The sequence below is a fragment of the Delphinapterus leucas genome, chromosome 1, assembly GCF_059928025.1.
Source record: "Delphinapterus leucas isolate spDelLeu-1000000601 "Yukka" chromosome 1, BTC_Dleu_Yukka2, whole genome shotgun sequence".
Taxonomy (NCBI): Eukaryota; Metazoa; Chordata; class Mammalia; order Artiodactyla; family Monodontidae; genus Delphinapterus; species Delphinapterus leucas.
In genome coordinates, this window is record NC_143129.1 from 6,755,831 (window position 1) to 6,782,644 (window position 26,814).

Genomic DNA, 26,814 nt, shown 5'->3' on the forward strand with positions numbered 1-26,814 from the left:
ACCCTGGCATCGTGAAGGTCCTGCTCATCTCAGAAGCCGGCTGCCAGGCCCCCGAGAGCAGCAGCTCTGTGACTCAGTGTATCCTAACGGCCACAGTTAGACCCAGAGGCCGGGGGTTCTCTAAAGCCCTAAAAGCTTTGGGCATTGATTTCGAGGCGTTTTACGTTCGATGACAGTGTGTCCTTTGGGCCCTTGCTCTTGGTTCCAGGTAGATTCACGGCTACGCTGCCAGCCCAGCAATGCCCCTTTTGACTTTGGACCAAACCAAAGGCCGTGTTTTCTGGAAACTATGACAAGATTGACGCAGAAAAGCTCCCGGTTCCCATTTTATGAAGACCTTAGTTTGGACCAACTGGAGATTATTGTGGCCGCGGAGGATGAATTTGGGTTTGCAAGTCCTGATACGGATGTGGAAAAGTTAACATGTCCACAAGAAGTTGCAGGTCACACTGCAGATCAGAAAGATGTACATGAACAAAGTATCAGACCTCTTCTCCACTGAGAGAGGACAGATGGTCCTGGGAGCGTCTGGACACGAGAACACATTGGTATTTAAATTCCCCAGGTGTTTTTCCCTTTAAAAGTAAAGCTATGAAAAAGGAGAGACAAAAAGAGAAGAAACTAGCCATCAAACTCCTCACCTATGCAGAAGACTGGAAGGACCTGCACTTCAGATGAGCTCAGATTCAAACCCCAGCTTGTACGCTCGTGGCTGCACGGACCTGCTGTGACCATGTCCTAACCTCCCCCTGACGGTCACTCACTGAAGCTGGTGTCTGACTGGCCTGGTGCGCGTGCTGACCGCCATGGAGGGAAAGCGGTGAGGGCCTCACACTCGCTCCGCACAGGGGCGACCGGCCCCTCAGGAGGACCCCACCTGGTTCTGCAGCAAAGCCTGACGGGGGTGAAGGCCCACCGCTCCAGCCCCCACGCTCCCAGGGTCCCTCACGTGGAGTCTGCCGGCCCCATGGGTCAGTCTAATAATAAGCCTCATCACAGCAACGCCCTGCGCGTGCACTTGGGACCCTCCCGGCAGAACACGGAGCATCTCAGGAAGCTTCAGAGCAGTCACTTTATCATCCCCAGTTCGCAGCTTACAGAACCACGGCTCAGGATGTGCAGACAACTTTCACCTAGAAAGAGGTGGAACTGGCTTCCAAAGACAAGCAGCAGCGATTTCAGAGAAAGACCCCGGAATCACACACACCCCTCGCAGCTGAAAGGAAACGGAGCCTGCGGGAGCCCCCAACCCAGCCCAGCCTGAGCCCACAGGCCGCCCACCCAGGGTCAGCAGATATGTGAGGCCTGGCTGAGGGGGACGTGAGTGGGCACTGGCCACGCCCCCCGAGCCTCACTTCCCTTCTCCCTCTGACTCCCAGACTCCAAGTGGCTGGGGCAGTCAGATCCAGGACACCGGTGAGGTCTCACCAGGGAGAGATGGGCCAAGAAGGGTCCCATCTGCCTGGGTTGGCACGGACCAACCTTTCTCAGAACTCTCCAGACTTGCCACAAGGTCACCACTTAGCATCCCACCACATGCCGCCCTGACCCTGCTCTGAAACAGATCTGTAGATAATACCTAGAGGGTGTTTACTATGTCTGTACCCACGCCCTGCCTCCCCACCGATCTTAATTCTGATTATGTTCTCCTCCAGCCCAGGCAGTCAGTAGCAGCTGGCAGGCTCCAGGTCTGCACCAGCAAAGACAAGAGAGCTCTGCCTGGATCCTTCCTGCTCTGCTCTGCTCGGGCCAGGGCCTCCCCTCCTGCCGTCCTGGTTGTGAGAACTGAGGACGCCTGGTTCTGGTGCTCAGCGTACTCAGCAGGCTCAGAGTCAGATGGAATCAGTCTAGGAGGACTTCCTGGAGGAGGTGTGTTGCATTGATTCAAGCAGTAGAGAGGCAAATCCTGGCAGAAAAGAAGAGGAAAAGCATCCTAGCCTGAGGAACAGCTCCAGCCAAGGCTTGGAGGTAGGCGAGGACAGGTTTGGGGAGCTAGGGACACGATGGGATAAGTGACCTGGCTGGAGTGGGTAGAGAGCAGGTATAGGCACACCGACGTGAAAGCAGGTGTAACTCATAGCAAGACTTGTCCTGCTGGCCCTGAGGTCTGTGGTTTCTGATCAGAGGAGCAATATTATGAAAGTGGTGCTATCCAATGACTTGGGGGAGCCTTGGGCCCACCCTCACCTGGCCCCTCCGACCCATTCAGCCCCAGCAAGCAGCAGGACTAAGAATTGGGGAGACAGCTGGCTTCCAGCACCGCCACCCCCGGCCCCCAGGCATGCTCTCCCCCTCCGTTTCCCCCTACTCCAGATGTTTGGAGGGAGGGTTTTACTGCAGGCCCAGGTTAGTAGATGTGCAGCTGAGGGGCCGGTTAACAGGACGAGAGAAGCACGCTGGGCCTGGGGCTGGGGCTGGGGCTAGGGCCGGGGCTGGGGCCGAGGCAGCTGCGGCAGCCCAGAAGGCCTGGGGGCTCCCTGAGGAGGCCTGCAGCCCCAGCTGAGGAGCACGAAGGAAGGAGACTGGGAGAGGGGGTCCAGCCTCCTGGCTCCCGGCTGAGATGCATCACATCCAGACTCTTCATCCCCACCCCCGCCCCACCCTGAGCTCCGGAAATTATGACCCTCCTGGCCCAGCCGCTTCATAGAGTAAGGCCCACGTTGCCCACAAGGGCAGGGGGCTTTGGAAGGCATTGCATGGCTTTTTTAAAAAAAAATAACAAGTTTATTTCCCACCTCTGTTTTATCTGGGCAGATCCAGGCGCTAACGTGCAGACCCTGACAGCACACGGCCAGGGCCCGTGGCAGCGTCCACGCCAGCCTGCGACCGTGCTCTGCTGGCTCCAGCCCGAGGCTGCTGTCATTCCCTGACTCCCTTCCAAGCTCGGCCTGCCCTCCACCTCCCCCGACAGGGCCAGTGGAGGGCAGGAAGGCCCCCAGGACGCCCTCCTTCCTCGAATTCCTGGGTGTTCTGAGGAAGCTTCCAGAGGAAGGCGGGAGCAGCAAGTGTTGGCAGAAAGACGGTCCACTTAAGAAGCAGACACACCTGAGTCTAAATTCCAGCTCCCGTTCTTACCCCTGTTCATCGCTGGCCGGGCTGCCTCACCTCTCTGCCCCGTTCTGCATTCGATTGTTTATACGTTTATAAGCAAAGGTGCCTGAGTGCCTGCATGGGCCAGGCACGGTACCAGCGGCGGGGAGTCCTGAGTAAAAGGAGGGACAGTGTCCACCCTCATGAAACTCAGAGGGGATGGAGAAAGGAAGTAAGAGGATGACAGCAGGCGAGCGGGACGCTCTGGCAGTGCGGGGTGGCGGGGCCCTGTGGAGTGAACGTCGGGGCAGAAAAGGCTTCCTGCGGGCAGCACGGCCCCCCCGAAGCCTGGGCAGGGGAGCAGGACGCACTTGTTCAGTGGGTCTGCCAGCGGTGGCAGGTGGCAGCTCAGCAAGGAGCTTTGTCCTCAGGGTGTCGGGAGCCACGGGGATTTTAAGCAGGGTGTGTGTGTGTGTGTGTGTGTGTGTGACACGATCAGGTTTGTGTTTTAAGGTCCGTCGGACTCAGAGTGGGGAAGATCGGGATGAGTCCAGCACGGAGTGGGGGACCGGCTGGGAGGCTGCTGCACCCCGGACAGGGGCGATGGCGGGCAGTGATGAGAGGGTCAGGGTGGCCGCCCACTTGTGGATCAGGAAAGTAAGTGACGACACAGAGGCTGGGGCTGGAACGCCCTCAGGACGGGCGTCGAGGGTGTTCAGCTCGAGGCCGGCTTGGCCACCCACGCGAGACTCCACCGGCAGCCCACGCAGCAGCCCAGGCTGCAGGCGCAGGCTCGAGAGGGACGAGGAAAGAGTCCCCAGGATTCTGACATCGATAGGGTGGCATGGGCTGGGGGCCTGCGGAGAAGACTGAGGAGAGGCCTGTCAGGTAGAGGGAGCTGAGACCCCGTGAGACAAGGGCTGGGCAGAGCCTGCTGGGCTTAGGGAAGGTCTGGACCTTGGTGAGAGCCACTGCGAGGGACCGGGAGACGCAGAGGCCAGCCTGGAGATGACAAACGGAACAACGTGTGCACTGTGAAGGGGGAGCGGTGGCTGGAGAGGCCTTGGAGCAGAGCGTCCGAGATGGCACCAGAGCCCAGGGCCCTGCAGCCCGCGGAGGCACTGGGTGGTACTGTCACCTGGAGATGCTCAGAGCAAGCCCCTTCCCGCTTCCCCTCCCTCTGCTCCCGCCCTCTCTCTGCCTCTCCTCCCGGTCTCGGCCCAAACTGCGGTGCCTCAGCTCCGAGGAGCGGGATGAGCCAAGGTCACCTCCAGCCCCAGACAGGTGCTGCGTTCCGGCGCGGGGCATCAGGGTGGGGCGCCCTGAAGAAGTCTCCGGAGGGTGGGCGCAGGAGGAGCCAGGAGCCAGACCTGCCCTTTCTCTCGGGGAGACGCGGCTCTGTGAGGGGCTGTCCTCTTCAGGGCTGCCAGGGCCCCTCGAGACTCACCCAGCTGCAGACAGCGCGGCCCCCCCGCCCTCCCCACCACCCAGACCCCTCCCGAGGTTCATGGAGTCCTCCAGACTAGGTCCCGCCGGAGCGGACGGTTTTATTTCGGGGCAGGTGGGGGGAGGAGTTGGCTCCAAGTCCAAACACGTGTTGCGGCCGGTGAGGGGGGCCGCCACTTTGGCCAGAGTCCCGGGGGGGCCACATTCCAGAACCACTGATCTTAGCGCCATCTGGCCAGAGAGGTCACAGAGGCTCGTAAAATGATGGTCCCCTTTCAGAAAGGAGTGAAAAAGCATCTGCAGGCCTGCCCCCATCTCGCTGGTGACGCCAGAAGAGTCCCCACCCCTGCCTGGACCCAGTGACCCGCCGCCTCCCCCTGGTACTCTGAGGCCCTGCGCCTGGGCGGGCAGCCTCCACCCTGCGGCCTCTGCGGTGGCCCAAGCAGGAGCCCAGGCACCTGTGGCCTTTTGCGGCTGGTGTGCAGACTCCCACACGCCGGCGAGCAGCTGGCCACCACCTGGGCGCCAAAGGCCAGAAACAGGTGGACGATTACTCACAGACTCTCAAAAAAGATCGTCCCTTCCCAGCCCCTGACCAGTCTTCTCTCCCCGGACGGACGGACAGACGGACGGCTGCATGGCCGGGGAGTGGGGGCAGGGGAGCCCCCAGTGGTAGGCTGGCGGCCGGCACACAGATGCTGTCCCCACCTCTTCCTGGCTGGGATCTGGCCACCCCTCACCTCCCTCTGGGCTCTAAGGCTTCAGTGGGATGGAATTCTGAAACGAGGTGGTGAGCTCCCAGCAAACTGTTTACCAATTCTGTGATCAACTCCCTGAACCTTCATTCCGCATCTGTAAAATGGGGACCATGGGACGTCCCACAGAGATGTGCCACCAGGAATGAGGGAGGGGACACCTGCTGAGCGGAGCGTTAGCCTAGATCCTGGTACCACAGCGGGCGTCCAACAAGCCAGAGCCACAAGTGTGATTCTCATTACATACACTGGGCTTCATCATGTCCATCAGCTCTGCCTCACTTGTCTACACTGACTTTACATCACATTCACCTGCCCTGACTTTTCTGTCTCAGAAGCTTAAGTCCATGGTGTATGGGTGGGGATGGGGGCCTAGGTGTGCGATATTCCCACGTCGAAGCACGAGCTGCTGAAAGGCAGGGCTCTTGTTTTACTGTTGAGCTCAGGCATTTCAGGCTTGAATAAGCAAGTGAACAGATGGACGGAAGGATGGATGGATGGGTGGACGGATGCATGGATGGATGGATGGATGGTAGGTGGACAGATGCATGGATGGTTGGTTGGATGGATGGATGGGTGGATGGGTGGATGGATGGATGGATGGATGGATGATGGATGGATGGGTGGATGCAGGGAGGGAGGAAAGGAAGATGGATGCATGGACGGATGGATGGATGGGTGGGTGGACGGATGCATGGATGGATGGATGGATGGTAGGTGGACAGATGCATGGATGGTTGGTTGGATGGGTGGATGGATGGGTGGATGGATGGGTGGATGGAGGGAGGGAGGAAGGGAAGATGGATGGATGGATGGATGGATGGATGGATGGACGGACAGGTGGACACCAGGGGTTGGATCTCCTCTGCCCTCCACACGTACCCAGAACCCAGGCCAGGTCTCCACACCAGCGTCAGCTGCTCAGGAAGAGGCACTGACGCAGGAGGGAGGAACCTTGCCTCTGTCATCTCCCCATGGGGGGGGCCACCCCACTTCTTGGCTCTGCCCGGGGCCCATGGGCGCCTAATCTCAGTCTGAGTGGCCAGCTCCCACCCCCGCCCTGGGTGCCCCTGCCTCTCCCAGGTCTCTCAGGCCTAGGCCTGTAGGTGTTCCACGGGGCTGAGGAGACCCACAAGGGCCGAGGACCACGCTGCTCCTTGGTGGCCCAGCTTGGGCCAACTCTCTCCCAGACCAGCATTTATGGCTGAAAGAATGCTCACAGGATCCCAGGGCCCAGCCCACGCGAACACTCTCCTAGCTCTCCGGGAGCCAAATTACCCGTGTTGAGACCTTCGTCACACGCAGGGGACTGCCCGCGTGCCCGCCCACCCACCCACCTCGAAGCAGCCTCTGACCCAGACGCATGTAGTAATCAACTCCCGGAACCTTGGGGAGATCCAAATACAGTAGCATATAATCATGGGGCCCGAAATAGCCGTGCCAGGGAGGCCATGTGCCACCTCGTGGTCCCTGGGGACCCCTCGGTGGGCCCCACAGCACGGCCGGGCTTTGGGCTTCCTCTGGCCGGCAGGCAAGTTGGGCGGCGCTGACCATATCCACTGGATCACCTGAGAGCTCGGGGCAGCTCGGGGACTTGTCCATGGCAGACCGGGCATCGCCAGGGTCAGAGCCACCCAGACCTCCAGGCCCGTGTCCCACCTCCCGCTGGTGCCGGGCCGTGCTGGGCAGACGCCGGCCCCTGCCCGACTGACTCACGGACCGCCACCCTGGCTGAGCCTCTGGTCTCCTTCTGACTCAACACCCAGCTATCACCCTGCCACTCTCCACGGGACCCTCACCGGCCCTCTGTCCCCCTCACACCCCTGGCTGGGCTGGGTGGTGCCTCCCAAGAAGGTGCCTTGTCATCCTAACTCCCAGAACTTGTGGATGGAAGAACTGCATTTGGAAAAGAGTCTTTGCAGGTGAGACCCCTCAGTTAGGGGTCTCAAGGTGAGATCACCTGGGTTATTGGGGTGGCCCTAAACCCAGTGACAAGTGTCCTGTGAGAGACACAAGCAGAGAGGGGCCTCGTGAGGACGGGTGATGTGGCCATGAGGAACACTGGCAGCTGACAGCCACGGGAGGAGGCTCTGAGGAGGACCCGCCCTGCTGACACCTTCGTCTTGGCCTGCGGCCTCCAGACTGTGCAAGCGTCCGAGTCTGCTATTTGAAGCCGCCCAGGGGGGCTGGGGGGTCCTTTTCGTCCATAACTGGCTCTTACTCTTCTACGGGCATCAGAATCCACTGGGGTGGGGGACTCGTGGAAACGCGATTGCGGGCCGCACCTTCAGAGGTTCTGATTCAGCTGGTGCGGGTGGGGCCTGGGAGGCCACGTCTGACAGGTTCCCAGGAGACGCTGGCGCCGGTGCCCAGGGCCCCCGCCCGGAGAACCACTGCTTGACACGGTCCCTCCAGGCGGTGTGAGCCGTTCTCTGCCTGGGCCCCTGCCCCGAAGACCCCGTCCTCGTCCCCGTGATGCCCTCCTCCTTCCCCCGGCGCTCAGAGGTCTGAGAAAACGCTTCCCCGAAGGACGCCCTCCCATGCACAGCCGGCTCCGCCTCTACCCCAGTGGGAAGCTGCAGCCAGCCTCCCCCAAGCGTTGTCAGTCAGTGGGCTGTAGTGCACAGGCTGCTCCTCGCATGGCTGGGTCGGAAGCGCTGTTTCTGGCGACAGAGTACTAAAGCTCTTCACGAGTCAATGGTTATCAGGCACAAGCAGCCTCACAGCCTCTCCTGAGGAACGTCTGGGGGTCTGATCAGCACCAGGGGTCTCTAGGGATCCACGGCGATACCAGAGTGTCAGCAGCCTGGGTTCCCCTGGCAACCAACACTGTCCATGTGTCATGGACCGAACGTCTGTGTCCCCTGAAATCCGCATGTTGAAGACCTCACCCTCTTCCATACGATGGAATTAGGAGGTGAGGCATTTGGGAGGAATTAGAGCCCTCACGAGTCAGGAGAAGGCTTCTGCCCATCTCTGCTCCCCCAACGCGAGGGCACCGTCTGCAGCTCGGAAGAGGCCCTCGCTCACCAGAGCTCCACCACGGGCCCCGATCGCAGCCTGCCAGCCTCCAGCTGCTAGAAATAAACAACTCCTGAGCCACCCACCTATGGCACTCTGTTACATCGGCCCAACCGGCCCCACCCAACCCCGGAATCCCAGGGTGCAGACAGACGCAGGCCGAACCAGCGTCCGTGGGCATCCTCCAGCGGGGCGTACGCTCCAAGGCCAGCCCTGGGAGGAGATGCACTGGAGACACCATGGTCCCAGAGCCCCCGATGGCCCAGTGCCCAGGGCTCATCGTCTGCCCACTCAGTGCCCTCAGCATGGCCCTGGGGGGTGGCTGAGTGTCACGGTGTGCGCGTGGACCCTGGGCCAGGCTGCCTGAGCTTTGACCCCGGCTCTGCTACGTACTGTCTGTGTCCCTTCCACCGAGTCCCTGCACCAGCTGTGCCTCAGTTTGCTCATCTGTGACATGGGGTGACGAGGTTAGCAGTCTAACCATCCCACAGAGCCCCAAGGTGAAGTGAGGTGTGAGTACCAGCGGCTCACACACAGAAGAGGCCGTAAGTGCTGGTCATCACTGGTCTGGGGGACAGCTGTGCCTCAGAGGAGTGTTAGAGATACGAACAAGGGGGATCTGCTCAGAAGCCCCCCAGGAAGACCCGCGATCCCTGTCCTCCAAGAGCCTGTGCGCTGGGTGGCATGGCTGGGCCACTTTCCTCCTCGCCCCACAGGCAGGAGGTCCCCAGGAGACGGGCGTGTTTGCAGAGGGGCCACCCACTGTGCCAGCCCCCAGAGACCAAGCGTGCAGCTGTCACAGGTGACTCGGGCACGGGCGCCCCTCCCTCTCCCTCCCCCAGCACAGGCCCCGGTGTGTCTCAGACGGGGCTGCGCTGCTTCTGACGGGGGTCTCGGGCTAGAGTCCGCACCGCCCTGGACTCGTTTCCCCGGCTCGGCAGAGAGCGGCAGTGTCATGGGGCTGCCCTTGTGGTGACGTGCTCCTCCCAGCGTGTCCAGGATGGGACTGTTTTCTGTTTTCTCCCCTAATTTAATCCTGCCACTGGGCCTTTCTGATTCCTCTCAGGCCCCACCCGGACCAGGCCTGAGGTCTTTCTGGGCTGTTTCTCTGCTCTTCCATGGACTCTCCTGCCACCCTCGGCGCTGCCTCACCCCCACCCAGTTTCCCTTTTCCCCCAGGCTCCTGTGGCTGCCGTGGTTTCTCTTGGCCGTGGCTCTAGCCTGGCGTGACACGTCTGGCACTGCCACCCTCGCCCTCCCACACCGGTCGGGGAGGAAGCAAGTGTATGCAGGGGCCGGGGGGGTGATGAGGGGCCAAAGAGCCTGGGTGCCACATCGGGCTGCGTGCCTGGGCCCATCCTCTGACCGCTCCCCCCACCCAAACCCGCTTTCTGTCCCGTGCACCACGGGACAGAACCTCCATGGACATTCCAGGAATGTCCGTTGGAGTTTGCCCAGGGGAGGCGAGGAACAGCCTTCCCTGGGGACCTGAGTCCCGGGGGCCTGGCTGCTGTGGACCTGCCGCCCCAGGTGCCAGCTCTGACCGCGGGAGGCCCTGAGCCGGTCGGAGCCTCTGTTCCCCATCTGATGACAGAGACGGCCACTGTCACAGGGGCGCGTGAGGATGGAATCGGATCACGTGGGTGTGACGCCGCACGTGGCGCCGGCACGCAGGGCGCTCGACGGAGGCCATTCCCCCCTCTCCGCTCAGCCCGGCAGTCTGGGCCTGCTACTCCTGACCCCTCCTGGATGGAGGGGCCTGAGTCAGGTGGACAGCGTGTCACTTTGATGTAACACCCACCAAACAGAAGCTTCAGGTAGGGTGGTGCCCCCCTTCTCCCCAGCACACGCACACGCATGTGCGTACTCTGATGTCCTGCAGGCAGAGTGACCCGCGCTCCAACTTATCCCAGATGCCTGGTCACCCTACCGGCAGGTACCGCAAACCCAACATGTCCAAAGGGGCCTCGGCGCCCCCCTTGCCCTGTGCCCTCCCCGGCGCATCCCCTGGGGTTCACGACTCACCACTCGTTCAACACGTTCTCACTAAGTCCCTACCGCGGGCCAGGCTGTAGCTGACCGGCCTCTCTGTCCACCCAGGTGTCCAGGCCAGAGAGCTGGCGGTCAATACGACTCTTCCTCTCCCTGGGCGCCCGCGTCCGGTCAACATCACCATCCCCAGGAGTGACAGTGGTAGTAGTAGCTCCTTTCTGTCCTATCGAGGGACACAGACCCTTTCACCACCTCCCTTTTACTGAAAAAGGAGAAGCACACAGGCCAGGCCGCTGCAGGCCTTACAGGGAGTGAATGAAGGAGCTGAGATTTGAACCCAGGCAGTCTGAGCCCAGAGCCCTGACAACCAGGCTTCTTGATATTCCCAGAGCCAGTCCGCTGCTCCTTTAGCCACTGCCCCCGCCTTTCCTCCGGCCCCGTCACGTTCCCTTGACGTAGGAGCCCGGCACCAGCTCCCCGTCTCCAGGCTGTCCTCCTTGACTGCTGCCAGGGTGATCTGCGGTGATGCAAACTCCGGCTGAAGGTCCTGTTGATGGCTCCCCAGGGCCCTGAGCATGAAGCCGGGATCCTGGGCAAGGTCCTCCTCATCTCTCGTGGATTCCGGATCTCGTTCGCTCCTGCCCTTCCACCAGCCCCCAGCCTCCACACAGCCAGCCAGGCTCGCCCCCGTGCGCACTCTCCACGGCCCGCTCAGTTCCTTCTTCTCTCCCAGCCTCTGCACGTGCTGTTCCCTCTGTCTGGAATGTCCTTTCCTGCCCCTTCACCCAGTTGACACTTACTAATCCTTCAAGAGGCAAAAAACTCGGCTTTTGCTTCCGCAGCAAAGCCTCAAAAACACGTGTGAAATGAACGGGCGGGCAACAAGCTAAATGAACTACGTGACAGCTGTATCCTGCATGGCACAGCTGCCCCAGGTCCTCCCCACATTCGCTGCGTACTTGCTCTTCGTGAAACCCCCTGAGGTGTCGGGGGCGGGGGTGTAACCGCCCCCCATGGGGAGGCGGGCAGCTGGGCACAGAGACGGTCAGAGACCAGCGGTTCAGACCAGAGCCAGCCGGCCCGCCGCCAGTGGTGTCTTCACAGGACTGCAAGAGGCAACGCCCTCTCGGCGGCCTCAGACCCAGGGGGCCCTGGGCCTGTGTCCCCATCCCCACCCTGACCCCCCGGGCAGCAGGGGGCACGGCCACGGAGGGAGCTGGCCGTCTAGTATCCCAGCCGCAGGGCCTCCGTGTCTCAGAAAGTGCAGGAAGTGCCTGTGTGGCCCAAGCGTGTAAAAGACAAGACCCTCAGAGTCCCCAAGCACGCAGAAGACGCAAGTCACAGGGAAAACATTAACGTCTAAGTAAGTGTGAAGACGTCCAGTGGAAGTCTTTTCCCCCATGGAAACCTCTTTGATGCTCTGGATGACATCCCTTCTGGACGCCCCTAGTGGACAGGACAGGAACTGCAGCGTTTCATGGAGGGCTGGACGGGTCACGGGGGCCAGTGAGTCTGGGACGCAGGGAGACGTCTGTCTGAGTTTGAACGCTCCCCCGCTACCAAAGCCCCAGGGTCAGAGCAGGTGAGCTCCTTCCTGACGAGACAGACCCTTCCTGACGCTTCTTTAGGGCAGCAGCCTCCAATGCCCACCCAGACTTCACGGCAGAAGGCCAGACATCCCAGGAGTGCGGCCCCAGGGGCCCCACCCAGGGAGGTCCCATCCCCACAGTCCTCCACAGGGTCTGGGTGCCTTCCTGCCCCGAGATACACACGCGCTCGTACACATGACATATGACGATGACAGCCCCCTGAAGAAACAAAAGCCAGGAGCACACTGTCGGGACGTGGTGGGGGGGTGCAGGGAGGAAGGGGTGCCCAGGCCCGCCCCCAGCCCCACCTCCGACTCACAGAGACTGCAGGCTCCGCAGTTCCCACAGCGCCTCGGCGGGGATCCCTCCCAGCAGGTTGTTCTGCAGCATCCTGTGAGGGGAAGAGGCGGCTTGAAGGACCCCCACCCGCCCGCCTGCCTGCCCGCCATGCCGGAGCCCAGCCTCAGAGCCCAGAGTCCTGTCCCACCCCTCCCTGGCTGGAGGTCCAGGGCACTGTGCACGGGGCTGGGAGAGTGCCCCAGAGGGACTTTGGGGAAAAGGCCAGGGAGCAGAACGCGGGATCCTCTGGCCGTCTGCTCTGGAAGGACGTGGGCAAATGCACGATTTCCTCCGCAGGCCTCAGTTTCTCCGTCTGCAGCCGAGAGGCTGGGTTTTCTTCGGGGAAGGGGAGGATGCACAGGGCCCAGGCAAGTCTGTCCTTGTGGTGTGTGTGTCTATAGAGACAACTTGAGGCACCCAGATCGGAGTGTCAGCACCATCTGGTGACGCCATCACACATGACCCCACAAAAGCAGGGACATGCCAGCCGGGGGCACGATCCGCTAGGGAGGCTGCCCTCCTGGACCCGCGGGGCAGTGAGTCAGAGAGCGAGAAAGGGAGAAACTGGGGTCTGGGGCCTCCAGGTGGCACTGCTGACCCCAGCCAACCCTGGCCACCAGAGCTGTGCTCAGAAAATTGTGAGGAGGCCACTCCAGGGCCTCGGGGAGTCCCTGAAGCCTCAGGGCCCTGGGCAAGGGTCCTGCTCGCCCGGCCCTAAGGGAGGACCTGGGTGGCCGCTGCCACTGGAACGTCCTTCCCTGTTGGCCTCTGGAGAGGGGGGGGGGGGCACGTGGGGCGGGCCCCGCGGGGGGTCAGGGAAGAGCCGGGGGCAGGAAAGAAGGAAGTTGCCCCACCCTGACCCGCACACCCGTCGGGCCCTCCTGGGCCACGTATAGCCCCAGGAACAACACCTATTGCAGGATAGGCTGCTCTGGAACTGGGAGGGACCTCCAGGGAGACCTACTGTGTGCCAGGCATGCCGTCCACCCTCCCTCTAGGCATTACCCCATGCAGGAGCTCCGGCCACATCTGCCCCTCACCTGCCCCGACGGGCACAGGGCAGGTGCCCTCAGAGGTCCAGGCATCTCTCTACACACCTGGGTCAGAAAGAACTGTGGCTTCCCTGAGGACAGCTCTGGAGCGGGGCGGGGGCAGTGTGTCTGGGCTCTCAGCCTCAGGGCTCTGCAGGACAGGGATCCCCACCTACAGTCGCGGGAAAAGGCACGGGGCAGGGGCTGACCCTCTTGACCCAAGCCTGGCCAGAGGCTTGGAGAACCAGCGCAGGAAGGCAGGGACCCTAGGAGTAAGACTTCCAGGTCAGGTGTGGGGCTGGGCGGGAGGGACAGGGGAGGGGTTCTGCCACAGCCGCTCGGAGAGGATCAGAGAGGGACCCCCCTTTTTTGGTCCTTCGCCTCCGGAAGGGCAAGGGGGAGGCAGAGTGCCCTGCAGGGACAGCCGGGCCTCACCCACCAGAAGAAGATGAAGTTCAGATAGGGGCCCCTGGAGCAGCTAAAGTGACCACCTCCCAGCACAAAAAGAGGTTATCGTGCTGACGGCGGGCTTTACTGCTCTATTTTTCTCGCAGGTCTGAAAACAAGTAGGGAAGGCACTGCAGAAGAGAAACCGTGGCGGACGCCAGGAGGTACTTCTTGCCCAGATGCAAGTGGAATCCCTGCTGTGAAGACGCTGAGTAGGCGGGCACCATCCCCCCAAGACCATCCACCCATCCCTGAAGCAGAGAAGTGGACACGAAGGCTTTGGGGAACTGGGCTGTCCTCAGGGGGGCAGTTGGGGGTCAGTGGCGGTGGGAACGGACTGCCTGGCTGCCCTCCTCTCCAGCCGCAGCCTCTCCTGCCGCCCGACCCCCTAGTCCGCATGGTGTCCAGGGGGCGGGGCTGTGGCTTCCGGGAGGCTTTGATTAATTGCCTGACGCAGGCGAAGAAGAAAGAGGCTCGACCCGAAGCTGGGGGCTTAGGAACGGGACGCGAGTCTCACATCTTCTGAAGGCCCAGCAGATAGATCCCCCGCTCACCAATCCGGCTGCAGGTCTGGGCCTGCCGCTGGGCAAGGACACGCCACCATGCAGGCCACCTGGGCTACGTCTGGCTCCGGGGGCCTCCCCACCCCTGGGGAAGCGATGCTGGTGGGAGCGGGACAGACAGACCGAGAGAAGAGGCAGGAAGGACTGAGGGCTGGCAGGATGGAAGAGCAGGGTCTGCAGCAGAGCGGAAGGAAGGAGGGACAGGGAACAGAAGCAGAGCGCCCACGGGCAGAGAGGGAGTAGGGCAGCATGAGAGGCCAGAGCCCTGGAGCCAGAGACCAGCAGTGCCGGAGTCAGACAACGTGGAGAAAGGAGAACACTTGGAGGTGGTCTGGGGGCTGCTGACAGGCTGGAAGCCTGAAGCTCACAGGCCAAGTGGGCAGGGCCACCGCCAGCCCATTGACAACTTGGAGCAAATTAGAAAGATATTCTTTTCTAGATGGCAGTAGCCCCAAGGCTGGCACAGGGCTAGATTTCAGCCCCTTCTCACCGCTCGGGCAATGGTCTTGTGCAGTGAACAACCCACTCAACTGTACAAAGAAGACCTGCCGGTCAAGTTGGGGCTGAGGGGGCAGGAGAGCGTGGGAGCGGCTCACCACTTTAGGGGAATTTCAGATGCTCCAGGATCAGCCCCCAGGCTCCTCCTCTTCTTCCCAAGCCAGTCCCTGTGGTGACGAGCCCTCCCGAGGAGCCTCTCGGACCCACCCTCAGACCCCCCGCATCCCCTTCTCCCACCCCCTTTCACCCACACTCATCACAAGAGCAGGAGTGGGGCCCAGGGAGGACAGTTGCAGTTGGGACAAGGTGAGCTGTGGACTGGGGTTGGGGAGAGGGTGCCGTAGCGCCCCCTTTTGTCCAATGGGCTGTGGGCTCAATGGAAGAGAATAGCACAAGGTCCTCTTCGATTCTCACTTTCCTTTTGCTTCAGGGACAGAGACGCCTAGGAACTGGAGGACGGGACATGTTTGCAGAGAGAATGGGACTCAGTGCTATAGCCAGAGACCAAGGCTGGGGCTCGAGAGGAAGGGGGTCCAGAGGAAACCTCTCCTCTCCAGAAACGGTCCTACCCACCCGGCCTGAGAGTTCCGGGGGGGCACGTGGGTCTGAATCTGACCTCGACCCTCAAAGACCTGTGCTAACGGGCACTATTCACGTTACAGAAAGGAGAGGAGGTCACTTCCCTACATTGTGGCCTAAGCGCCAGGTGCTGTTATACGTTTGTTTACAAATCACAAAGTTTGTTACAGACAGGGCGAAAGCAAAGCTATGGAGGTAATTAAAATGAAAAGTGAACATAAGGAAATGATGAGGTCAGTGGCAAACCAAGACACAGGTTAGGAAACTTCCATCTGCCCAGAGTTCTCCAGGCTGCATCTCCATGTAAAGTGGGGCTTAGACTTACAGGATTTTCAGGCTGTAGAGACCAGAGAACGCCTGTCCCGGGATGTGCGAGAGGCGGTTTCCGGAGAGACGCCTGCAAGTCAGAGAGAAGGGCCGGTGGGGGATGCTGGCAGGGAGCCAGGCAGGGTGGTGGCCCTGGGTCAGCATCCTGGGACGTGGGAGGGAGGCTGCTGGCACTGCCAACGGCACCATGACCCTGCAGGGGGCCCACTAGGGCCCCCAGCCTTCAGAGGAGGAAACCGAGGCTCGGGTCACAGAGGGTGCCTGGTGTCTCCCTGGACCCGATTACCACTAGGCCCACGTCCACCACATCCATCCACAGCGCTGACCTGCTTACCCACCATCCCCCTTGCGTTGTCTCCCGTCACCAATGGAGTTAGATCAGACGGGTGTGTCTGGGTCTCCCTGTGCCCTCAACTACACAGACAACCCCACTAGTCCAGGGGGCAGGGAACGGGGTGGCGCAATTAGTCTAACCCTGCGGTCTAATTAAGCGCTTCCACGTTTGTCATGGGTGACCCTCCACTCTGAAAGGAGCGAACAGGACGGAATACGCTGACGCTGACGGGCGTGCTCAGCCTGGCGGAGCAGTCTGCTGAGGGCGGGGCAGAGTCTGCTGAGGGCGGGGCAGAGTCTGCTGAGGGCGGGGCAGAGTCTGCTGAGGGCGGGGCAGAGTCTGCTGAGGGCGGGGCAGAGTGCTGAGGGCGGGGCAGAGTCTGCTGAGGGCGGGGCAGAGTCTGCTGAGGGCGGGGCAGAGTCTGCTGAGGGCGGGGCAGTCTGCTGAGGGCGGGGCAGAGTCTGCTGAGGGCGGGGCAGAGTCTGCTGAGGGCAGAGCAGAGTCTGCTGAGGGCGGGGCAGAGTCTGCTGAGGGCGGGGCAGAGTCTGCTGAGGGCGGAGCAGAGTCTGCTGAGGGCGGGGCAGAGTCTGCTGAGGGCGGGGCAGAGTCTGCTGAGGGCGGAGCAGAGTCTGCTGAGGGCGGGGCAGAGTCTGCTGAGGGCGGAGCAGAGGCTCTCAGGCATCACCGGGCACATCAGTTCTCACTGAGAGGCCTGCCAACTGCCGATGCGGAAATCGTGCTGACACAGCTCAGAAGCTATTTTTAAAAAATATACCTCTACTAGGGGACTTGCCTGGCGGTCAGGTGATTAGTACTCTGCGCTTCCACTGCAGGGGGCGCAGGTTCAATCCCTGGTCGGGAACTAAGATCCCTCATGCAGCGTGGTATGGCCAATAAACACACACACACACACACACACACACACACTGAGTCTTGTTATTTGACATTTGTTGTTTTAAAAAACAACACATGGAAAGGCATCATGACCTTTGGGGTTACTAGCTTGGGTTCCCTAGGTGGGCCCAGCCCCTCGGGGAGTGGGGCGTGGAGGACCGGCAGCCCCAGGGCTCAGGCTGTGCCCGTGTCGCCAGCCCGGCTCCTAGGCCTTTGTCCTGCTTTTCATTCCCACCAAGCTGGGCCCCGCCACCTCGACGGCCTCTCTGCTGCCTCTCACTCTGTCCCTTCCTTTGAGAACAGCCTTCAAATTCCTCCTTGGAAGGCGTCCCCACCCACCCTGCCCACTCGCTGACATGGCGAGCCCGGGTGCCCACGCCAGGCACCCTCTCGTCTGCTCTGGGCAGACCGAGTGCACCCTTGGGGGGCCGTGCCTAGGGCCAGGGTGAGGAGGGCTGTGCAGGAGGAGTGGGTCAGGGCCAGGAGCCCCCAGTCTGAGAGTTTAAGCAAAGCCAGTAGAGCCCCAGGATCAGTGGTGATGCCCAGACAAGAACCAGCAGGCTGGGGGTTGGGTGAGGAGTGGGGCAGGGCTGGGAGCAGGTGTCCTGGCTGCCTGCAGGGGACAGCGGGCACTCTGGCCAAGGAGATGACTCTCTCACGTGAGGCGCTAGAGCACGAGGCCAGCCTGCAGGGCTCCAGGCCATGGGGAGGGATCAACCAGGGAGGACTTCCTGAAGGAAGTGGGCCTTGTGTTGGCCCTGACAGAGTGGAGAGAGAGACAGTGGGCCTGCCGGGCTGGAGGGGAAATCTGCTCAGATGCAGGAGGGCTCTAGGGACGGGCAGGGGGACGGGCCTCCTTGGAGCAAAGCTGGCTGGGTGGGCTTGGGCCAGGTGAGGGAGGGTCCTCAAAGCAGCTCCTTTGGATTGTGGGGAGCCAGAGAAGGCTGTGGAGCTGGTAAGAGGCACCCTGAGATGGGCAGAGTGTGTCAGAGAGGAGGTAGGTGATCTGTCCTTAGGGGCTGCGGCCGCCCCAGGGGAGGGGACATCAGGGCAGCAGCAGCAGCAGGGATAGGTACGGGGGACCTTCAGAGGAAGAACCACCAGGACCTGGGGAGCGGCCGGCGGCCAGACACAGGGGGCAAGGGCAGGTCAATGACGACCCCAGGGAGAGAAGCAGCGTTGACAGAAAGCCGGTCGGCTTCAGGGAGGGAGAGGCTGGATGTCCGAGTTCCTCTGTCCCCACTGCCCACCTCGGGCCCACACCTGGGCAGGTGGGGCTGACCCCGCTCAGAACAGCTCCCCAAGGCCATTTCCGCTGGCTCCACCCGTCCCCCTGGTGACCCCCGGTTCCCTGTGTCAGAGGTCACAGTGCCCGCCTCCAGCCCCCCATCTACTCACAGCTCCTCCAGGAAGCGCAGGTTGAGGAAGAGGCCAGGCCGGAGCTCCGTGAGGTTGTTCATGCTCAGGTCTCTGCGGGAGAGAAGGCAGCGGGCAGGCTGTGAGCTGCGTCCTCCCCGGGCCGTGCTCACTGTGGCTCCCCCTGCGCCTCCCTCCTCCCCCCTCCCTCCACTGGACGGGCTGTGATGAGGGCCACAGAGGACGCCGACCCCATCGGGGACAGGCCAGAGAAAACTTCAGAGGATGTCAGAGCAGGGCAGGGCCAATCAACACGCAGGATCCCTCATGGACGTTTTACCCGAGACCACCGCCATCCCGTGGGCTCCTGGAATCAGCCCCAGACTCACCAGGGGGTTGCCTTTTACTCAGTCCCTGAGCCCGCAGGATTCCACAGCCCTCTGAGGCCTGCAGTCTCTCTCCTGTTGTCTCTCCCCGAACCCCACCAGGCTCCTTCTACTTTTCTCCAACCAGAGGGCCTGGCCCCTGGTACATCCCTGAGGATGCCTGATTCCTGAGGAGTCCCACCTTAGCCCAGTCTCACCTTCCCACATTATCTGAGAGACCCTGAGGGTGGCTTCTGTGTCACTGCCCTCCAAGATACCCTGCACACAAAGGAATCACAGTACTGCGGTTGTGTAACAGCTGGTGTTTCCTGGAGGCCCACTTTGCGTCAGGCACAGGCTAACCTTTATCCAAATACAGTAAGTCCCCTACATACGAACCTTCAAAGATGCGAACGTGCGTTCGCGTGTCCAGTCACATAAGTCAGTTCACGCGTCTGGCGTACATCGTCACGTGCGTGCATCCTCTACAAGTGGTTGCGTTTTTGTGCACTTTGCAGTACTGTGTAGAGTACAGTACTACAGCACCTTTATTTCAAGCCCAGGATGTCTGGAGGCAAGCGTAAAAGCAGCGGTGATGTAGCTGGTACTGCTAAGAAGCGCCACGCGATAACGATGGAAACAAAAGTGAAAGTAACTGAGAGAGTGGAGCGAGGCAAAAAGATGTTAGACTTCGCTCATTCTAATACCATGAATCGTTCAATCATTGGCACGAATCTAAAGAACGAGGACAAGATCATGGAACATGGGAAGTCTGCCGTGCCGACAATGTTGACAAAATATCAAAGAAGCATGGAAAAGTGATGGAGGAGAGGGAGAAACTTCTCAGTGTGCGGATGTAGGATCGACGTCAGCGCTGAGTCCCGCTCAGCTCAATGCTGATTCAAGAGAAGGCTAAAAGCCTTTATGAAGACTTGAAGAAGAAACACGGCAAAGAATCAGAGGGCACATCTTTTAATGCCAGCCATGGCTGGTTTCATCGGTTCAAGGCTAGAGCCAACCTTCACAATGTAAAAGTAAGTGGAGAGGCAGCAAGGGCAGATACGGTGGCTGTCCGGGAACTTCCGGAAACACTTTGAGAAATTATTGATGATGGTGTGTATTTACCCAACCAGGATTTTAATGTGGATGAGGCACAACTGCACTGGAAGAGGATGCCGGACCGAAGTTACATCAGTAAGGAGGAAAAGTTGATGCCGGGCTGTAAAGCAGCAAAGGATAGGCTAACTGTTGTTTGGCGGCCATGCTTCCGGTGAATTGAAGCTGAAGCCTCTCTTAGTTTATCATTCAGAGAACCCAAGAACCCTTAAACACATAGCCAAGGGCTCTCTTCCTGTTGTGTGGAAGTGTAACCCCAAATCCTGTATACACAGGCCACGTTCCAGGACTGGTTTTTCCACCACTTTATCCCAGATGTAGAGAAATATTGCTTGGAAGACGTTCCAGCAAAACATTCTTTTGCTGCTCGACAGTGCTCTGGGCCACCCCCCATTCATGGATGACTTTCATCCCAAAGTCAAAGTAGTGCATCTGTCACCGAATACTACATTGCTTATCCAACCTATGGACCAGGGAGTTAGAGTGACTTGCAAGAAATATTATTTATGTCACACTTTTTGTCAGGCCCTAAAGGTAACTGACAAATCAGGAACAACCTAGGGACAGCTTTGGAAGGACTATAACATCTACAAGACCATAAAAACACTGACTTTGCATGGTGTGAGGGAATGGCGGTCACCATGAATGGGGTTTGGAAGAACCCTTGCCCACAGTTTGTTCATGATTTTTGTGGATGTGAGAAGGTAGATCAGAAGTCCGAAGAGGTCTTCAGCAACATAGTGACCCTCAGCGAGAAGCTGGAGCTAGATCTGCAAGAGGACGACTTCATTGAACTCCTTGCTGTGCAACACGAGGAGCTTACTAATGAAGACGTGATGGAATTGGAGGCCCAGAGAAAGGATGAAGAGGGACAGGAGGAAGAAGAAGTAACTGAGGAACTGGAGAGATTCAGGACGCAGGAAATGGCAGGGGATTTTCTTTATTTGAGGAGGCACTGTTAGTTTATGAGGCACAGGACCCGAACCTATAATGGTACCCAAAGGTGGCAGCAGCCATTCAGAATGCAATCCAGTGCTACCTTGTCATCTGTGATGAGAAAAAAAGAGCTACTAGCCAGACATCACTGGATCGTTTTTTCAAGAGGGTGGAAAGAATTGAATCCAGCAAGGAACCAGAACCTGTGCTATCAACGTCAGGCCTGGGTGAAATGGCAGCTTGCCTCCGTCTCCTGTTGCTGGCGATCCTTCAGCTCTACCATCTCCCACCTCCTCTCCCTCCTCCAGTCAGTAACTCTTCCTGCCTGTCACTCGATGCCAGGCCCTGTATACCAGCTGTTGTACTGTAATATTGTCCTTTTCAAGGTACGATACTGTAAGATTAAAAATGTCTTCTTTATTTTTTGTGTTTGGTTTTTATGTATTGTTTGTGTGTAAAGTGTTATAAACCTATTACAGTACAGTACTCTATAGCCAGTGTGTAAGTCGGGTACCTAGGCTAACTTTGTTGGACTTACAGACAAATAGGATTTACAGACACGCTCTCGGAACTGAACTCGTTCGTGTGGAGGGGACTTACTCTAATCCCATTTAATTCTCACAACAACCCCAAGGTGGATTCCAACGTTACCTCCACTTTACACTCAAGAAAGCAAAGAGGAAAATGCTGAACATTTCTAATTTGAATAAGATTAAATCTATTTTCAAGGGGGAAAAAAAAGAAAGAAAGAAAGAAAGAAAGCAAAGAGGAAGAGAGCGCTGAGGCCAACTCTCTCCTTGGTTTACCTGCCAGACATCGGGCTCTTTCTTAATCACTATGACCCTTGGTTTCTTCATCCATAAAAATGGTTGAACACCACCAAACTCCCAGAGTCCTCGTAAGGATTAAATGAGCCAGGGCTTACAGACTGCCTAACAGTGCACACACATCAGTCCTGTCCCTCGGTGACCTGTGGGCAAGCGTCCCAGCCCAGCAGGCCTGGAACAGGCAGAAGGCGTGACCTTAGCCTGCTGGTCCTGCCCTGCCCCAGCGTTTTCCCCCCAGTCTGCGCCGGGGAGCAGTGACGCTCAGGTTGCACGTGTGCGTCTCATACACTTGGGATCCCTCCTGTCTCAGACTCCTAACAGCTGCTTCTCATCTCCGCCGACTCCCCCCAGCCTGAGGGCACAGGGTGGACCCAGACCGGCCCACCGTGTGGCCGGGCACCACCCGCGGGCCTTCCTGCAGCTCCCTCCTCCCCAGGGGTGCACGTTCCCTGCAAACCCCAGGGTCTCCATTTTCCACAAGAAACGCGCGTGACGTGTGTGCTGGAGATAGGGTGGGGGTCAGGGGTTCGGGGCCCAGCTCCAACCTATGAAAAGGCTGTTTAGGCTCCGGTGTTTTACCTCCAGTGAAGCCTGGCCTCTGGACGCTACATGCTCTGAGGAAGGAAGCCATCGGGGGCAGGTAGAGCCGAGGAACCGGCAGGCTCCCGTCCGGCTCCACATGAGGACCGAGGGGCCGTCCCGGGCCGGGCCATCCCCGGCCTGCCCGTCCAGAAGGAGGGCCGGGCAAGCTGTGGCTGCTTGGCTAGCGGCCGCAGAGCCGCAAGCACGCTGGACGGTGGCGGGAGGGGACGGTGAGGCCACGGGAGCTCAGGCCGCAGACCCTCCTGCCTGGCCCCGGGCCCGGGCACGATCAGCCCAGCAGGAAGGCGTGAGGATCCACAAAAGCAGGTACCTCTGAACACGTACCCCGAGCATCTCTGGACGTGTCTCCACAGGCGCTCGCGGGCATGTGACTCAGACCCCATCACTCAGCCGTCGCCCCGGGGGCTGCACCTCAGAGGCTCTGATGTGGCTCCATGCCCCCCCCCGCCCCCCCCCCCGACGAGCAGCCTCATTGTTCTCCTTGGGGAGGAGGGGGCCTGCACCCCGCCCGCCCGCATCCTGCCCGGGACAGCGCCCAGCCCAGCTGCAGGGCTCCGTGAGGGGCAGGAGGGGGGTCCGTCGGCACTGCAGGAAAGGGCTGGGGCTGGCACCAAGGAAAGGGGGGCGGAGGAAGACGCGGAGCCGCGGAGGGAGACGCAGCGGCGGCTCCAGGCCCGGCCTCCGGCCTTGGGGACCAGGGGGCCGGCACGCGGGCCTCAAGAGGAACCTGCCCTCGGGAGCTCTGACCCGGGAGTCCGGTGAAGGTGGCGGTCCTGGGAGAGGTCACCCCGGGCGCCCAGCCGTCCTCGCCCGGACCAAGGCAGGGAAAGGGGCGCGGGCCGTGCGAACGTGTAAGCACTGCGAGTGTCAGGACTCGTGAGGCCCTGCAACGCCTGTCTAGTGAGGCACCGGACATGCGTGTCGCGGGAGGGCACGTGTGTGTGTTTGTACACGTGCAAGTTTGGGTTGTATTCATGAAAATCACAAGCATTCTCCAAGTATCCACATGTTATCAAGATAGAATCTCTCTGGGAGAAACTCACCCGGCTCGCACCCGCGGGTGGAACTCTTTTCGGCTGTGACCTTGGGCGAGCGAGGCTCCGTCCCTGGCCGGGAGGGCGCGGGCTGCTCGGGGGGCTGTGTGGGGCCCAGCTTGTGGGTGAGCTGGACACCGAAGCCTGGCCTCAAACGCTACCCCACCAATGCCGCCCTGTGAGCGCTGCCAACGCACGCACACGCACGCACACGCACGCACGCACACGGACGCACGCACGCACGCACACGCACACAAGTGCTCTCCGGGACGGGCTTTGTGGGTGCCTGACCTACACAGTTAAACAGAGAGGCCCACTCGGAAGGGAGCGCTTGCTTTAAGTCTGAACACTTCTGGACGCGAGGCACCATGTTTCGTGGTGGGCACTGCCGGCTGCATCTCTCAACTCAACTGCAGGGGCGAGAGGCTGGGTTGCAGCCCCACCCCGAGGCCTCTTCCCAGCAGCCCTTGGGGCAAGCAGAGGGGCTCTGTGTGCTGGGCTGGACACAGCCATGGGCAGGGAGACAGAGAGGATCGATGAGCGAGGCTGGCAGCCCGAGCACGGGAAGCGTTCTCAGAGCTCGACCCTGTGTAGCAAGTGGACCACCAAGGAAGTCGGGAGAGGCGGCGTCGCCGGGGAGACCAGGAAGATGCTGGGGAACTGAGGGGCAGAGAGCAGCAGGACCCAAACCTGGACGGTGTGGGGGGTAGTAGGAGACCCGCCCCCAGGGCCATCTGGCTGACACCCAAGGGCCCTGGGGGATTTGTTCTGTTTGCATTTTTCCTATAAGCGGGAGAAACAGCAGAAGGCAAAGCCTCTGGGCCCTGCTGGGTAGGCCTGGGAACTGTCCCCACCGGTTGGAAGAGACACCAGGAAGCAGGGCCCATCTCTGCAGCCAAGTAAAGAGCGGCCAGAGTGACCGGGAGATGAGCCCCTGTCCCCAGGCGTGGCTGCGCCCCAAGGCCACCTCTGTGAGGCCCTCCCAGCACCGCCCCCCCCCCAGCAGAGCTGAGCATCATCCCGCGTCCTACGCGGTTTTGTTCAAGCTCCCCCGGGGGCATTAGCTGGCCTCCTGCTGTGTGCCTGGTGCTGCCCTGCCCCCATCACCACCCAGCACAGCACTGATGAGCCCGTGGGCCTGGCCCTGACGCGTGGCGCCTCCCAGACTCTGTCTTCGCATCTGTGAAATAGGGATCATGATGTACTTGCCTCACAGGGGTTGGAGTGAGAATTACATGAGTCATTAAACTGTACGAGTCAGTAAAATAAACTCAGGGCTCGCTCAGCATGCCTTCTTCCTAATGCCCTCACCAACTGAATTATGATGATCAGGACACAACGCCCCATGTGGCCAGGAGCTCCCTCCAGGCAAGGACTTATCTCAGTGCCCTCTGCAGCCTCCAGGCCTGGGGGTACCTGGCACACAGGGGCTGCACTACATACCGAGTGAGTGACCACAGCCTTGCCCGGCCTCTGTGCCCGTGGCTGGCAGCCCTGGCACTAGACGACAATGGCTGACCTCCTGTGTCACTAAGAGGCAGGTGACAGGAGAGAGGGCTCGGATCTGGGGTCAGGGGCCTGGTCCAGTCAGACCCACGTCACCCTCCCTTCCAGCCCCCCAGATTGCTGGTTTCCTTTCTGATGGGCGGCTGTGGGCTCCGAGTGCCGGGTTGGGGGGACACGGACGGCGTGGGGCCAGCCCCAGGCCCAAGTTCGCAGTGTTCCTGGGGAGGGTTGTTTATCACAGAGTGACGAACCCCGCATTTGTACCCTGCTCCCTGGTCACCAACTGCTCCCGCCGCCGCTCTCCCCGTTGGGTTCTAAACTGTCCGTCCAGACTCAGGAGGGCGAGGGTAGAGAGAGATGGCCTTGGGGGCAGAAAGAGGGGTACGTGGGACACAGGCGGGTCTGGAACGGAAGGCGCCGAAGACGGGGGGCTCGCCATGCACACGGGGCTGGCCGAGCACCTTGGGGCTTCTGCATCCCTGCCCGCTCCGCAGCGCTGGGAGCAACTGCCACCCAGAACCCCTGCACTTCCAGACTCCCCTGAATGGCGTCTGTGCTCCTTCAGGCAAGAGGGGAGACAGACACAGAGGGGGACCCAGCCCCGAGGCCCCACGCCAGCTGATGGAATGGGGGCTAGAATTGTGTCTCCTGAAGCCAGCGCCTGGACAGCGCGTCTTCCTCCGTCAGCTGACTCCTTATCGGGGGGACCGGTACTGGCTGTCTTCTTGGAGGGTCCTAACTAGTCAACACAGAGTTCTCTCAGATTTCTGCAGTTTTCACAAATTTCCCAACAAAGGAGTGGCTCCAACCAGGGCAAAAGCATCCCCCATCACACACACAACAGCACAGCCTCAGGCTCACAGGCCTTGCACGAACTCCTGTGTGAGAACAACACTGTAGTTTTCAATTGAAGGGCTACTGCTTGGTTCTGCCGTGTCTTGGCTCCCCTGTTTGTAAGAACATCTCCACCCTGGCTGCGGGCGTGGGCCGGAGGGCTTGAGAAGGAGGCAGGCGGCGTGGGGGATGGGAAGACAGACGCCGACGGGGAGGGTTGGCACCTGACTCGGGGGCCACTGGGGTCCCCATGGTTTCTAAGCCAAGACCAGGCTTGTGCAGGTCAGAGGGAACCAGGGAGAGACGGGAAACCCAGAGCGCCATCAGGTGCCCCGGCCAATTCAGGCGGGCGGGGGGCACAAAGCAAGGGAAGGTGACATTCCTAAACGTCCTGTGACAGGGGAAAGGTAGGGTTTTTTAGCCCTGGGCTGTAAGACCACAGGAGACAGGGAATGTGGCTCACGGTATCGCGATACTTCATCTATGGATTTGTCTCCTCAAGCTGACGGCGGTGAAAGGAGACCAAGGCCAGGAGAGATGCCTCCCACTCAAGGATGCTGCACTCGGGAAATGGAGGTTTGGCACCAACTTCAGCCCAAACCCTTGTTTCCACCTTCTGCTTCTTGGAAAAGGGAAGGTGCCAGCTGGAACACCAGGTCGAGGGTGTGGGTGCCCGGGTGGGGGGAGGGAGGGCAGCCTCGGAGGTGCAGAGGGTCCCGGGCCTGCCCTGACCCTCAACCCTGCAAGGGAACCCCTTTGTTGGGGAGCCGGCCGCCTCAGGCTAAGGGGACTTCACTGCTCTGCCAGGCAAAGTGGCCAAGCTGGGGTGGTCCCAGAGCCCCCGCCCCGATCAGAGGTGTTTCCCCTGCCCCGGTGGTCGGTCCTAACCCTCCGAGCCATGCTGTGCAGGCCGGCGCTCCACCAAGCCCAGAGCAGGCGAAGACACCGCAGAGCGAAGATGGGACAGGCTGCCTGTGTGTCTGCTTCCCCTGCGTGTGTCCCTGCTGCCTGCCCAGCCGAGCCCCCCACACGGAGAGGCCGGAGGGTGGTCCTGGGCCCAGTCAGGGCTGCTGTGTGCAGCCCATGAGCACAACGGGCCAGAGGCTCTGGGAGCCGCACGGCTGGCTCCACCCCTCTCCTCTGGAGACGGTCCAGACCTTCACCGCCCGTACTGGCTTTTCACATTTCAAGTCACTGAAAGTAAATCAGAGTACAAATTCGGTTCCTCGGCTGCGCTGGCCACATGTGGCTACGAAGTGCGTGTCCTCGGGTGTGTCTTTGGTGTCCTATCAGCGGCCCCCGGACGGCCCTGCAGTTGGCCTGGACCCTTTCCTTCCCGGCTCTGCTGCCTGCCAGCTGTGTGACACGGGGCAAGTGACTTGGCCTCTCTCT

The 26,814-nt window shown here is 60.5% G+C and overlaps 1 protein-coding gene across 1 annotated transcript in view; it reads right to left on the reverse strand.

Moving 5' to 3' along the window:
* LGR6 (leucine rich repeat containing G protein-coupled receptor 6) overlaps window positions 1–26,814 on the reverse strand; it is a 98,539-nt gene that overhangs the window by 52,808 nt on the left and 18,917 nt on the right. Inside the window, exons 2-4 of the mRNA XM_022562018.3 lie at window positions 18,244–18,315; window positions 15,616–15,687; window positions 12,153–12,224 (exon numbers count right to left, since the gene is read on the reverse strand). Coding sequence (XP_022417726.1) covers window positions 12,153–12,224; window positions 15,616–15,687; window positions 18,244–18,315 — 216 coding nt within the window. The remainder of the gene's footprint in view (window positions 1–12,152; window positions 12,225–15,615; window positions 15,688–18,243; window positions 18,316–26,814) is intronic.